The sequence below is a fragment of the Psittacula echo genome (genome assembly GCF_963264785.1).
Source record: "Psittacula echo genome assembly, chromosome: 6".
NCBI lineage: Eukaryota > Metazoa > Chordata > Aves > Psittaciformes > Psittacidae > Psittacula > Psittacula echo.
In genome coordinates, this window is record NC_137743.1 from 26,474,108 (window position 1) to 26,490,250 (window position 16,143).

Consider the following 16,143-nt stretch of genomic DNA (forward strand, 5'->3'; position numbering starts at 1 on the left):
ACCCCAGAAAGTCATTTGCAGCTCATAAGGTGGAAATGTTTACTCATTCCTGATTGCACAATAGCACAATTTTCAGTCATGTCTACCACAAAATATCTCCCTGGCAACTTGTACAGCTTCAGTATGACAGTGTCCCTATTCATAGCCTAGATATTTAAAATAAACCACTCTTTTCTCTATTAGGAGCCGCTGGCTAAGAAACCTGCTCCTTAACTAGCAGCTTCTCCCCAGGGATATTTACCCAGTAAATTTACTCTTCAGTCGAAGTACCACTGGTGATTTGAAAGACCAGGGCCCATCTCGTCGTTTAACTAAGAAAGTACTTGCACTTTTTAAAGAGGTGACTCTTGCTATTTGTTTTGCAGGGGGAAAACAAAGAGGTGAAAGTGTTGAACATGTTTGTTGATACAATTACTCAGCTACTGCATTTGCTTAGATGACACTGTTTCATAGGGTTTAAAATAAAAAATCCACCCCCCCAATTTTTTTGTAATCGCTCATAATAGTGGAAAAAGGTGCTTATTTGAATGACTCCCACTCAATGTTCGAGACATTCAGGACTTAAGGATCACATTTAGGACATCCTATATCTAAAAGACAAAAATACTTTCATGTTGCATTTCTTTAAGTTGGAAAAAAGCACACATCCGAAAGCCCCTAAATGAGCCTATCTGAAGGCCCATGACCTCAGTTCACTTTGCAGTCCTGCCAGGCAGCTGAAGCCAGACTGAGAATGTCACTTAAACATCAACAAATGTAGCTATTTCCCTTATGTGACTGACAAATGTGTTTAACCTTCGTAGACATCTCATTCCCACCAGCTGCCAGTTGGCTTAACACAGGCTGACCAGCAATTAAAAAGGAACTGAAAGAGTCGTCTTGCTCCAAAGCTAGAAAATATTGCAAATCTAAAAGATGACCCCGAGGACCACAGTCATAAAGCTCATCATGCACATACTGAGTGGCTTTTACACAGAGCTTATTCCAGTGATTTTCAGGGGAACACTCATCTAAACAAAACAGATCATTTCCATGCCGCTGTGGCTGGGCCTAAAATGGGAACAGGGCTAACCCATGGTTGTGGAGTAATACGAAACCCTGTCTTTTCAAGTTAGCTCATGAGTAAGTACACACAGTGGTGCATTTATGTATCCTCGAGGTGATGGACAGAGCACTGCCACATTTTGGGATCTACCAGCTTGATGACTGCTGAAAAATTATCTTACTTCTTTGTGTCGCAGCTTATCCGTGGGTGAAATAAATGAATGTTAACATCATTTGGAAAATGACATGAAACCTCTGGGTGAGCAGCAATTTAAAAAGCCTCTATTAGTCATTATAATTATTTTTCCATTCCTAGATACTTCTTTTTGGTGAAGGAAGTGGTTGCTGTTTCTTTTACGAAGTGATGCTGCATTAATCATCTTTTTGCCTTGAAGGTGACTGAATATGAAGATGAAGGAAAGAGCTGAAAACATCAGATGCAGTTAAAGCTCCCTGAAATTACCTGTTTTCTGATGGTGAGATTTATTTTGGTAAATTTTAAATTATACCTTTTCTACACATTCTTTAGAATTTCAAAAGCCACTTGAAGACCTTTCTTTAACAAAAACTATCTGTATGATACTATTTGATCTGATGCTCAGATCTCTCCTTCTGTCTTTAAACACACAGTGGATGCCATTAGTCTTCTCATGGTCAGACATGAAGTAGGCCCTACGGTTTACTCACCTTTGTATGTAGAAGAATCTTGCCAGGCTTTCATCTCACACTGCACTTTTCAATTAAGACTAGTGCAGCAGCCAGGATGGCAGGAAGAGCTTTTATTCTTTACCCAGTGAATGAAATGAAAAGTATCATTCTATGAATTCCAAAAGTTCAATGTCACTTTGCCGATTATGCATCATCACTAACTCTGTGCGAACAGCTTGCAGGCAAAAAAGGCTGAGAACCTCTGTTGTGATAACCTGAGGAATTCATACCAGCCAGCCCTCACTGAGATCCTCCTGGCTTGTAGTTTCCATTCTTTTCCTAGTATCTTTCAACCACTCTTGTTTCAGTTTTGGCTGTACAGATACCTGTTCAAGCTAGAACTTGTTTCATGCTGCTCTAACAAATAATCATAATGTTCAGCAATGAGAACATGGAAAAAGATGATCTGAACAGAAAAAAAAAGAAACAATCAATTTGAGCACTACACTATGTCTGTAGAGCTGGAGAGTGAGCAATAATCTTGTTAAATAAAACTGGAGAGAAATAACCATATGGCTCTCTTCTCAAATCTCCTTTTCATTCTTAACTCATAATAAAGACAGTACAGAATTTTTCGGATTAATGGCTTTCTGCAGTTAATGATCCTTGTTTGTGTTGAGATCTATACACACTGCCTGACTGGTCACAAATCTCTGGATTGCTCCTCTGACCAGTAAAGTCCATCTAAGTAGTGTGCATTTCACAGATTATGCCAGATTCTGTGACTGGAGAAGTTGGATGCTTTAGTCCTTCTGATTCTAGCAAACTGTCAAGGGAAATATTTGAATTTCATAAGAAGCCACAACCACTGACATAAAAAGAACTGACTCATATTCTTCAGTCGTCTAATGAGAAAAATTAGAAGGATGAAACATTTACTTAGTAACAAGTACCTAGTACAAGAACCATATAATGGTAGCATTGCGATGACTTTTCTGTAGCAAAATACATTATTATACAAATATACGTCCACTAATTCACCTTCAAATGCATATTTCTGCAATCTTTCACAGTATCCTAGAATGGCTGAGGTTGGAAAGGACCTCTGGAGATCAAGTTGTCCAACAACCCCTGCTCAAGCAGTGACACTTAGAGCCGGTTGCCCAGGGCCATATCCAGACAACATTTAAATATCACCAAGGATGAAGACCACAATTCTTTAGGCAAGATGTGTCAGTTATTAGTCACCTTCACAGTAAAAAAGTTTCCTGATGTTCAGATGAAACCTCATGCATTTTGGTTTGAGCCCATTGCCTCTTGAGTGGCCTTGCAATGACATGTCAGCTTTCTCAGCACCCATGGGTGCATCCTACCAAGGCCCATGGATTTATACATGTCCAGTTTGCTTAAGGATTCCCTGATCTGACCTCTTTCCACCAAGCATACATTTTACTTGCTCCAGACTTTTCCACTGGTCTTGACCTGGGATTCCAGAAGGCATAAAAACCCAATTTCACCAGGCAAGAAGGATGAAGACATATTTTCATTATCCAACCAACATAACTGATATGTTACAGGGAAAATTAACATGGTAATAGAAACATTAAAAGCAAGATAGAAAAGGAGGTCTGCTTGGTCCCAGGCTGGCTCTTCCAAGTATTATTAGTTTGGGCTCTATGTTGCATGGAGGTAACTACACTGCTCCAAAGCAGTACTACAGCCAGTGGTTGTGCTGGACTACAGCTCTCACTACACAGCTCTCTCCATCCAGAACACAGATAATTCACAACTTAAGAATAACTGAAAAATTATTGCTATCAATCCTCAGGGATAAAGGCTTTAGTAAAATGAGTTCTGAAAAGACCTTAATTTCCCAGTTACTAAAGAATTTATATATTTCTGCACATCTATTTAAACATGGGAGCTTTTGACCCTCTGTTCTTCCTCCCCACCCTTTTCAGGGCAGTTCTACAGAAATCCAACAATCAAAATTGCTTTTGTAATTTTGTAAATTCCTAGCTGCAAAATGTGAGCTGAGAACTTAAGTCTTCCAAGCAAATGGGAATGTATGTTTTCTTCCTAGTTGATTATCTGCAGCCGCTGGTCTGGGATTTTATGCCAGACATCAGTATGTTCAAAGTCAGCCTGCATATATGCAGAGCACAGATCAATTATTAACTGCATCCTCAGCCTTTCCTGCTCAATGTAATCCAATTACAGTTCCCTTGTTTGTCCCTTGTGGGTCTCCAGAATATCTCTTGACCCTTCATTATGGTAAAAAAAACTTCATGAGTACAAACACGTCCATGAATTCAGCTAATGAGACATATCCTTCAGTTCTCTCCTCTTGGAAAGCAGACAAAGAAATCTGCCAGAGCTCTTGACTGAATGTTGTGGCTGCTTCTCCTTTCAAGTTAGTTTTGCACACTTGAGAGATTTAGAGCTCCATATGCTAAAAACAAGCAAACAGACAAACAGACAAACAAACAAACAAACAAAATGGTTTTGGGCTCCAAGTCCACATCTTCCTTCAAAGACTTTTTAGTGCTGGATTTGAACTGAAAATTCTAATCAGCATTCCTAATTCCTGTGAAGTGTGCTTAGACTAGGGAATCATCCAAATGACCAGAGATATTTCTAACCACACAAGTTTCCTTATTTACATAAAGAAACTGATTGGAGGTCTCCTGCCACCTCAACCCTTTCTACTCATTGTGCCACAGCTAGCCCCCATTTAGAGGACACTGGGGAAAATTTCTTGTACATTCACCATTCCCAATCAATCTCTCACTAGCCCCTCAGTCAGTAAATAACATCAGATTTCAGGACCAACTACAACAACTGCATGAAATTACATTTAAAACCATATAGTACTACCTGTCATATGAAATAATTTAATGGCTGCGAACCAGAGCTAGACTGGGAACAATTCTCAGTCACTCACAGACAGTTGCTTGAAAACTAGTCTCGTCAACAAAGCTGTCTCCCACACTTCCCAACACAACTTACTTTCCTGCTCCTGATCTGGTAAAAATAACTATGCCTGAAATTTGTCACCATTTTCCACTTCAGTCACATAAATTGTGCAGGTTGCTCAATGTAGACACAGGATCTTTCTGCAGCAGTTAGTTATGTACTGTGGTAACCACATTCCAAAACTAACACTTGCAAGGTGGTAAAGAACCAGCAAAATCACCCCCCAAACCCACACCAGTATTTCAGTAAGTCTTATTTTACCTAATTATTTTCATTTTCCCCATTGAACTCCAGAGTGTACAGCAAGAGCCGAATCAAAATATTCTTTGTGTCAAAGATTGAACTACATTTTTTGCCTTTCTTTACCATTGAATGACAAAAGCCTTGGTTTTGCTTGAGAAAAGCTGTTGAAGATGTAGATCAACAGACTTGCAAGGCAAAAACAGTAAGAAGAATTCACATGTTCAACAGAAAGGCTGCTTCTGACTTAGAGGCAGAAGGAGATTATAGTAGATTTCTAGTTTATTAGAAATAATAACCAACATCAGTAGCTTCTCACTGATGACATTTGCTTCTTTTTTGCAGAGTATTAACTCAGCCTACCTCTATTACAGGTTTTGCTTTCTTTTCCTGTTTGTTTTAGGTATCAGCTGATATCAGCTGACCCTTATAGAACAGGGTAGTGAAGTTCATCTACGTCCTGCTACTGTACTCTGAGTATCAGAGTCCTAACAGAAGAATTACTCAAGCTGTTGTCATTTGCATTTTTTTTTAATCTGTGCCTTTTTTCCTTGTCTTTAATCTCTCCTATGCAATTTCAGAGTCTTGCTTTCCAAAAGAAATTGAGAACAGAGCTCAGTATGACAGCAGTAGGTACTAGATAGAAATAAATAAAGAAATGGACTCAAATTGTTTAGTTATGAGATCAGATAATCTATACAGATAAACTTTCAATCACTTTAGGATAGTTTGAGATTTTATCTCTTTTATTTGAGGCTGTATATCTGCTGATTTCTAGATTATGAGTCACATTGTTTTCATGGAGAAAGCAACACTGAGAATCACAGACTTGGAAAAATATTTTCTAGACAATACATTTTGTCATATCCATATCTCATCTGATTACTTGCAGGGGGGAAAGAAGATGAAGAAAGGAGAAGCACTAACAGTTTCTTTCTTAACATTTTGCTCCCTCATCAATTATTGTCTTTAGGGATGAAGACAAAGATACTAATACTAAGGTACTGGTAGCTTGGTGAAATCACACAAATGCAAAAATGTATGGTAAAAATTTAACCTATTTTCTTCTTGGCAGTAGCTTCCCATGATGTGAATAACTTCTGTGGGCTAACACACTGAAAAGGCTAATTAGAGACATTTACTCATTTTCCGTACCTTAGTAATTGATACTATACCTTGAAATTTCTACAGCACTGATATTATACTAACATTACCAATTACTACAGTACCGCTAATCTTTTCAATGTGGGATCAATGGGACTATGTGAGCTTTACATACATGCCCATCTATATATACATATACACACTCATCTAAATACAATACATACACATCTATATATATGTGTAATTTAAAAATCCATGGGTACAAAAGTTTGTCCAGTCCTCCCTAAGACTGGGAAAAACAGGACAATACTAAGTTTTTGCATACAATTTTCAGATGCATATGTATGATTTAGAAGTGTAAGCTTTAACTAAATCTGAGAAAAATCCCTAAATTATCTTTAAAAACAACTTTCTAAAACTTACCCATAAACTGCCAGGACATGATCCAGTTGATCAAAGGTAAGAATAACCTTGTGATATAGATAAGCTCTTTGGGTGGGAACTGTTTCTAGAAGTATTAGCTGCTAGGCACTACTGAGCCTCTCATTTTCTAGGGGAAGGTCATCTGTACAGATCGAGAATTGTAGCTTCTATACTGACACATGGTGCTACCCAACATCTGTCATCACTTCCTTTATGAACCACTTGCCCTCTAAGGCTCCAAGCACTGGAAGGGCTTTCTGCTGTGAGCAGCATTGATTTGGGTGGGTGAAGCCATGAGTGGGCATGAGGAAATTTTATTTCCTTTCCCAGGCCTGACACTGGCCTGCTGGGTAACTCTAAATAAATCATTTTATTACCACAATTCTAGTGTCTCAATCAATACATACTGTATCTTCTAATGATATAATCTACTTAACAGACTGACACTACAAAGTGTGTTGGGGTTAAATGTGGTTATTTCTTAATTTTACTGAAAACAACTGATTTTACAGGAAACGTTTCATGCTTGACTGGATTAGACCATAGCTGCCTATTCAGGTTTACTTTCATATAAGCCCCTTTAAATATAGACTAGCTATGAATAAGCCTTGCAGATACTTTCACTTCTTTAATGTTAAATATTTAACATGGAAAGTCTTAATTACCTGAAACATTCTTCTAATTGTCACTTTTATTAACTAATAATTTGCCTATTTTGTGAATAATAAAAAAGAGGAATAACAGGGTACATTAGTAGTAGCTTGAAAAATACTTAGGAAAGGTAAAGTAGTAAGGTATACATAGACTGTTCTAATACAGTTTCTTAACAAGTGGAACAGGTCTTGGGAGTATGGCAAAGAATATTACTGCTCACCTCTTAAGTGAGAATGCCCACTTCCATTTCACCAGGAGCCTAACCTTTATTTAACCAATCAGTTATCCAGCAGGGACCTGCTAAGGTCCTACTATACTGTCAAACTCAGCAAGATTCCTTGAAAATGAGCCAGTAAGAGAGAACGAATTGCACTCATTTTTAATGCTACAAAGGACATTGGTATTCATAGTCCAGTAACTTTATGGCAAGCATAAACCTCCTAGAGGAAGAAAGAGTAACATGCCTGAACATTATTTTCATTGGAATAATTTCAATTCCAATAAGATTAAAAATATGAGGATATGAGATTTAAAAAAGTGATTACATTTGCGAAAAAAGGCAGAGAATATACATGACTGAAATGACTGTCTTGAAAGAATGACACAGAAGCATTCACAGAATAACCCTGAAAGAAACTTTGAGGATTTAACCAAGGTCAGCTAGTTATCTTAATCATTCTTTGTATATAGTGCTACATGTTATAGTCCAGAGATTCCGAGCCTGACGTCTCACCAACCTCCTAAACTACTGTTATCTTAATTTTACAAGTGAGTAAACAGAGGTACAGATTGGAGAAAAACACCACTGTTTAAATTGCCTGAGTGTGCTGCGAGTAGCAGCACCACCTAATTTCTGGAAGTACTGAGAGTCCCTTTCTTCTTCAGAACCAAAGTGGAGATCTGCAGGTGGTGCAACTGTTAAAATGCAAGGCTCACCTCTGCTCCTCCTGAGCTGCTACAAGAGATCCCATTATCCTGATCCCAACCCCTTTCCCAATCACCATTAGAGTCCCTCCTTCCAGAATGTCACAATTACAACTTACTTATGGTTGTATTTCATCAATACAAGCCAATTGACTCATTTTTCTAAGGTCATTTTATATTACTTTGGCAGCAGTTAAGGTGATTTGAATGGGTATTACATTTTCATTCACTTTAGAGCTATTTTTGATTCCCTGAGTGGCATGAAGAAACCAGAGTGTAACTAAGAAGCATTCCAACATTTCACCTCAGCAGGGCCTAACCTCTGCCACCTTGGAGCTATGCACTAGAATAGTCATATATCTGAAAATCATAAGCACTTGCCTCTGAGAGCAAATCAGAGACATAAATCTAGGATTGGAGAGGAGAGAGAATTTCCTCAGTAGTTCCACTGCCCTGCTGTGACTTCCACTTAGGGGAGATGGGTCCAGGCTGATAATGTCCCAGCCACCCCTCTCAGGGATTTGGACACTCATCTTGTATCAGCCTGAATGCTAGACACATGATGTAACCAGGAAATAAACTACTGCAAAGCCCATATAGAGAATAAAACACTTTTTATTTCTTTCTCCCTTTACTAGTTTCATTTAACGGTACTTGAAAGCTTAGCTATTTTGGAATTTGCAAGCCTTCAGAGTGCTCTGGGTCATCTGGTCAAATGTACATATTCAACCACATAGCATTAATTTTCTATTCTTCTGCCACAGGCTAATGACTCACCAGTATGCTTACTCATCACTTCCACTGCTCCAGTGCCTGATAACTCTTGAATAATTCAAATATCCCCATTTGTCTAGGTTGATGTTTGTCTGGAGAGAGTTTTCTGAAAGCACTGCAAGGACTCAAGAATCAGTCTTACTGAGAAGACATAGGGCTTATGCCCCTAAAAACTTTACATGCTTTCAAAGAGTCCCTATGCCATGTACCTTTTAATAGAAAATGGATTTACACCTCATGTTTTAGTCAGTGAACCCAGAAAACTGTAACATTTTCTGGCTTTAATATTCAGACGCACTGGCCATATTCCATTGAAACAACCCATGAAGAGCAATATGTATGCCAAGATAGAATGCAAAAGATAAAATCATAATATATTTACCCACCAAGTGTTCTTGTACATTCATGGTATTTCTCATTCCCTTATCTTGGAGGCCTAATGGATCTCAGTGTGGAATAAATAGCAAGGAATTGCTATTGTACAGTCTTGCCAAATGAAAGTCAAAGGACATTTTAAACCCCAACAACATGATTATTCAAAGACTGAACAGGCAAGTGTAGCACTGAATGCCAAATAAAGGGACATAAACAAGAGTGATGGCCATTTGCATGAACTGAACACCACAAAGTTGATAAAGTTGTAGACACAGAAATTAACTTAGAGCGGAATTCTATACTATTCTCACAAAAAACTTAACACAGTTACACTGGTCTCCCTTTGGTAGCAAATCAAGACTACTTACCATTTTTGGAGAGAATCACAGCCAAATATTCATGAAAGTAGGTGTTGATGTACAGCAGAAGGCTTGGAGTATGTGCTGTGAGAAAGCTAAACGCGATACTTTCCTTGGACACAACAGCATCCACATAAATGGCAGAGCTTGAGGTACTTGCATTTTTTGTGACAGGATAAGGTTCTTGGAAAATATAGGTAACGGAAGTGCCAGCTTCAAATAATGCCGAAACCTCTGAAAGCATACATAAATCAAGGGAATTTCAGCTACTGCATTTTCAGATCTCCACGACCCGCATGGATATGAGCTGACTGCCTCAGAAGCAGAATAGTGCAAAATGCCCCTGACCCAACGGTCCTTACTTTGGACAAGCAGTGTGTCCTTCCTTAGTCTGTGTATGGAGACAGGCCTCTAAATTCAATTGTTTTAGTGCCAGAGTCAGAACTCCACAACATGGAACAGTCCAAAATGTCTGTCAGCCAAATAAATGCTCAGTTCACCATCTTCTGACAGCTGACTTGTAAGGCAGCATTCTCTGTTTCTCCCCCATTAAAGACAATATATTTGTCCTTTCCAGTCTCCTTTGTAAACAAAGACATTATTAAAGCAACATACTGACCCAAAGACAGCCAGTGAGTGAAGCTGTCTTTGGTTGCTCCAAAAGAAGAGAAACCTTTACCTGTGCATGCTAAGAACCTGTGAACTAATGCTTGTATTTTCAATGAACACAACATGGTCTGGCCATGAAATACACAGATACGGTAAGAGCAGTTTTTTTCTAATGTGAGGTAAAGTCAGGATGGTGATATCTTCAGCTATAGACTGACTGCAAGTACTTTCTCCAGTAAAGCAGCTCCACCTCTACAGCAGCATCTACTAACAGTACGCTATATGGTTATTTGATACACCTTTTGTGCCATCGGTGCCAAATCGTTTGCTCATGTAACTGGGGACAGTTCTGTGGACTGCAGTGCAACTACACTGATTTACACCAGCAGGTGATGCAGCCCACTTAGTAAACATAACCGTTTGTGAGATGGCTGAGGGGCAGCCATGGAAATTAAACATTCACATGGCACCTTGCTGTTACTGAGCAGGAGTTTTGCTAGTTCATTCGAATCCCAGAAAACTTGCTATCTAAATTGGATGCTCTGTATTTGCCCTGCTCCTTTTTCTGGTATTGGCAACATCTCCTATGAGCCACCAGAAAGGTTCAGGGTTCAGTAAAGGCACTTTCACCAGAGACTGAACCAGGTAAATCAGTTTTCTCCTGGATACTTCATGCTTATTTTTCATGTCTCTTAAGTAAGTTTGAATAGATTGTCACAGAAATGGCAAAAAAACATAAAAAGACTACCTCTTTTTGTCATACCATTGCTCTAAAACTCTGTAAATGAAAGGTCTCAAGGCTTTGTTAAGGTGGATGAAGCTGGATGAGGTTTAAAACCAAACAAACAAAATATTCAGATTCAGGCAGACCACTGTTATGAGAAATTTCATCCCTATTTGTTAATTTCTGGGCCAATTATATGCAACTGAATACAGGGATCATTGTGGGATACAGCTGGTAACTTTAATAGAACAACTAATACTATTTTAATTTCTGAGGCCATCACTGAAGTCCACAAATGGAGGCTCTAGGCTGCTTAAGATAAACAAATGCTGAAAGGATACCTAATATTAGAACATCTTCTTGTAACATAGGGGACACCAAGCTGACATGGGTGAAACTGCTGTAATTGAGAGACCACTAAGGACTTAGGGTAAAAGCTTGCTGCCTACCGTCCTTGCAGAAAGGTCCTTCATAGGCTGAGTTGGTACAATCACAGGAGTAACCGTTATACTTCTCCACACATTTTCCTCCATTATGGCAGAGGTTACCGTAACTGCTGCAATGTCCTGGACATCCGGGTTTAACACCAGGTGTCATTTTAGCTTTCTCCTCAAGGTCAAGTTTCTGTCCATTTAAATTCAGAGATCGAATGCATCCCAAAAAGCCCTTTTGTCTGGAAGCTGTTCCCCCTGAAAAAGAGATAAAAAAGGACACGCATTCATTGGTGAATCTGCACAGCAATCAAAGCCCTGAAGCTAAATGCAGAGTACAAATACAAATCTGCGAATTTTAAAAAGTACTCTCTCTTATATATCTATTCATACAGAGGCAGAAGATGACAGAGGGACAGCCCTGGAAACTAAAGGTCTCTATTTGTCTTTATGAAAGGACTAAAAAGCTGTATGTGACACTTTCTTGTTGCCATTCTTCTCTTTCCTGCCTTATCTACTGCCCTGTCTGGCATCTGAACTGCAAATTCGTTTGGGAAAAAGATTAGCTTCTTTATCGTATGTCTGCATATCACCTAATACATGAGAAATCCAAACCTAATTTTTTTTTTTTTCTATTTATTGCCATAGTACAGAGAATAAATAATACTCTAATCCCAACAACAGCTGAGTCACACATACTGATGAGTCTATATAGTAGGGATGAATCATGTTCAGCATCAGGAATGGGTGAAGGGAAATGAGTCAGAATTTATGCACGACTGCCCAACCTGATGTTGCATGTGAATGGTTGTTGTAGGCAAGAAACATGTGTTCAGGTCACAGTTGTGTTATTTATTATAATTGTTAAACATAATTGCATTTCTTCCTAAAGACCAAAATGGTCTACCCAAGAGGGCAGTTCCATCTCTACAAAATAACTAGCTTCTTATCTGCCCAATGGAATTGCTAAAAGCGTTACAATGAAGACACTTTTTCCATAAGAGGTGGTCTCTGAGAATGATGTTAATAATGATTGTTAGAGTAGTCTGTGAAAAAAATCACCATTTTTCTTATTGTAGGCTTTGTTTGGCAGTTGCCAATGTTTTGCTTTTGAAGATGCTGCAATTTTGATTGCTGCTAAGAAATCTAATTCTGCTTCAGAAGTTATTAGCGTTTGTAGCTCTGAAATGCTACCTTTATTGGTGATTTTACTGCAAAATTAATAGGAAACAAGCTATCTTTCCAAATTATTCTTCTGTAGAAGTTGGTTCTATATCAAAATGCATGAGATAAGAGCTTACATATATTGCTAAGTCTTTGCAGAAGAGCATCTGTTTTTTCATAAATTGTTTAATTAAAGCAAGACTTCTGCAAACTAAGAGAATGAAGCAACAGTCTGAAAAGCAATCTTACCAAATCCCTATTGTTCTGCTGTACCATTCTATCATATTTTAATTTCTCGTACACTAATAGCAGAAATACTAGATTTGAATTAGAATAATTGAACTACAGATAGTATGCGTGAGACAAGTTTATTTCATGCTGATTTTATGATGCCTTTCTCAGACAAAAAAATACTCTCAAATTCCTCTTTAGCCAGCTATTCTTTTCAGGTGAGAAAATGTTAGCTCACTTATTTTAAAGGTCATCTGAGCACAAGAATTGGACCTTCTGCATTTGCCGCACTGTGCAGACACAATTATTTTCTTTGGAGATTTTGCTGCAAAACCAAACATACCATACAGATTTTCCAACAATGTTCAAATAAGTAGAAGTGTGATTTCTCCCTTTAAGGTTACTAGCTACTCTGTTTTCTTTTGCATGGGTGGTTACCACAAATATCACAAGCATAAATGACAGTTTTCTTGCCTCTTCTCTCTGCATACATACAAATCCCAGCTGTAACATTTAGAGAATAAGTACAAACTATTGCTAACTATTTCACAGGTGTCATGTTTATTGCACTACCCATATTCTTCCTGCTCTCTGAAGCACTTTGGAAAACTATGTAAAATAAGTTTCTCAGTTTTTCTGCCTGGTGAGTACAGGGCTTAAGAGAGAACATCTAAATAATCCTAGATTCACACAGTATTGATTAAACAAATCTGTTCGGTGGGCATTTGAAGAGTTTTCTTCAATTGATTAGCACTAATCTTTAAATACATTCCTGAGAAGCAGAGAAAAATGAAAACAAAACAAAATTCTACCCCAAATTAGGCTTTACAAATTCTTCCTAGCCTACTAGACCGTTTGGACTGGACAATTTCATGGATATAGAATCACAGAATCATAGAATAGTTAGGGTTGGAAAGGACCACAAGATCATCTAGTTCCAACCCCCCTGCCACGGGCAGGGACACCTCACACTAAACCATGCCACCCAAGGCCTCATCCAACCTGGCCTTGAACACTGCCAGGGATGAAGCATTGACAACTTCCCCGGGCAACCCATTCCAGTGCTTCACCACCCTCACAGTAAAGAATTTCCTCCTTATATCCAATCTAAACTTCCCCTGTTTAAGTTTTAACCCGTTACCCCTTGTCCTGTCACTACAGTCCCTGATGAATAGTCTCTCCCCAGCATCCTTGTAGGCCCCCTTCAGATACTGGAAGGCTGCAATGAGGTTTCCACGTAGCCTTTTCTTCTCCAGGCTGAACAGCCCCAACTTTCTCAGCCTGTCTTCATACGGGAGGTGCTCCATTCCCCTGATCATCCTCGTGGCCCTCCTCTGGACTTGTTCCAACAGTTCCATGTCCTTTTGATGTTGAGGACACCAGAACTGCACACAATACTCCAAGTGAGGTCTCACGAGAGCAGAGTAGAGGGGCAGGATCACCTCCTTTGACCTGCTGGTCATATGACCTAAATGTTTTGTTCAGGAAAACAGATTTTAGGATAAGCCTCAGGACCATAAACACCAAGGTTAAGGGTTTTTCTTGCTGAGTAGAGGTGACAGTCAAATGAACCATGCTGTTTTATGTAGCTAAATTTTACTGAGAAGCCTTGGGGCAAGGAATAGAGTCAGAGAAGGGAGCAAGAAGCTCACAACTGGGCACTCACAATGTATCTTGGTGACACATTTGGCTAAATAATTAACATTCTATGAATGCATGGAGGATTTGCTTTAAAAAGCAAAGGACTTTTTGTTGGCAAGAACTGGATTAGGGAGGCTGAAACAGCATTAATAATTTAGGAGAATTCTTGCTTTATGTAACTGATACAAAGGAAAGGCCATGGGAGTATAAGAATCATAATTATTATTACTCAGGAGTAGGAGAACTTGCTATGATATTCCTCAGAAGACATCCAAGTCACACTTGTTAGTCTCAAACTGAAAGCTGCACAAAGCTGTCAGGATACACAAGGATTAATTCTTCCTCCTAGCCTCCAAAATATCTCACAGTGTCTACAGACTCCTTTAAACGTAACAACAGTAAACAAAGTATGCCACTTCTTTTTCTCTCTTTCTTTTTCTCTGTTCCCAAGAAAGCTGCTCAGATGTTGACTCTGGAGTATGTTACATTTGGTCTGTGATTCACCTAAGAATTCCCTGCTCCCTTGCTCCCAAGTCAAAATGAGGAACCTAAGCACTTAACTTTGCTAGTCTCCTTAACATACCAAATAAATATCACAGAAACTTCTGATCAAATGCTTTATGTATAAAATTAACTTCTTAGGATTTGTATTTTGCCTCTCTGACATTACCAGTGTAAACGGAAATCCTGTTCTCAAAAAAGGTCTGCGAGGACTGCCTTTCCCCTCCTCATAGTGGAGTGTTATGGTCATGCCTTTTCCACTAGGTGAGAGGAGATGATGACACACCTCCTCGAAGAGCACAGGGACACACTGGAAGACAGGTGAACTATTCAAAAACATGTCACTCATTTTGAATGCTGAAAGCCACCATTCACTGAAAGGAATGATTCTGCCAGTGATGTGCCAAGTTGGCTTGTTGCTGGGAAGTTTGGTGCAGTTGATATTATCTAGCCTGTATGTCTGCTTGGGATTTGCTCCTTTTTTAAAATTAACAGAAGAAACATAGCTTGGTGCAAGGATATCCATGCTGTGACTGAGGATTATAAAGCAGCCTAAAGCAGTTAGATATTCAAGACCCCTTGAAAGAAAGTGAGAAATGGTTTTCTAACTCCTCTAGGCTGCTTTAAAATCCAAGCTTGTTTGATTTTGAGTGTGCTGGCAGCAAGAAGTCATTTCTCCCTTCCACTTTTCACACACAGAAAGCTATCTCAGAAGCCTGCCACACAGAATCACTTAGATTGGAAACCCTTTCATCAGTGTCAGTATGGAGAATGCTGCAGGAACAAATACATTGTGGATTACAGGGGGAGTAGGGAGTAATATTATGTGCTGCTGCTTCTTTCCTTTTTACAATGCTGTTTATGCATTTGTTTTTCAGATGGATAAAATTCATTCCACACAGTTGAGGTGTTAAATCAGTTGCTTCCTATTAGAGAATGGAATGAGACCATCACTAGAGACAAATTGTGACACATCTGTGTGTTGCTGGACTTCCGCCACCCTTTCCTGGAGCACCCAGTGACAGTGTCAGAATCAGGAGGCTGACCAGGTCTCCATCTCTTCTGAAGTCATGAACAATCTTGGCTTTCAATACGGTAGAGCTAAGGGATGAAGAAAGCACTTCTAAAAACATCAGATTTTCTGTCCCATTTTTTTCAGGGTTCAGTAAAAGTGTAGATGGACAATTGAATGCAATATATTTAGCACACAGTGAGAACTTTTCACCTCTTGGCTGAGATAAGGTAACTATGTCCTAGAGTTTGCTGTAAATATTAAGTACAATCAGAGAAAAATTTTGGTGGAAGTCACTGCTGGAGATCC

The 16,143-nt window shown here is 38.9% G+C and overlaps 1 protein-coding gene across 1 annotated transcript in view; it reads right to left on the bottom strand.

Moving 5' to 3' along the window:
* The window catches only part of CNTNAP5 (contactin associated protein family member 5), a gene marked incomplete at its 5' end in the record, with an annotated part of 321,557 nt that overhangs the window by 31,214 nt on the left and 274,200 nt on the right, over positions 1–16,143 (bottom strand). The window contains 2 exons of the mRNA XM_080622097.1: positions 9,531–9,755; positions 11,304–11,543. Coding sequence (XP_080478223.1) covers positions 9,531–9,755; positions 11,304–11,543 — 465 coding nt within the window. The remainder of the gene's footprint in view (positions 1–9,530; positions 9,756–11,303; positions 11,544–16,143) is intronic.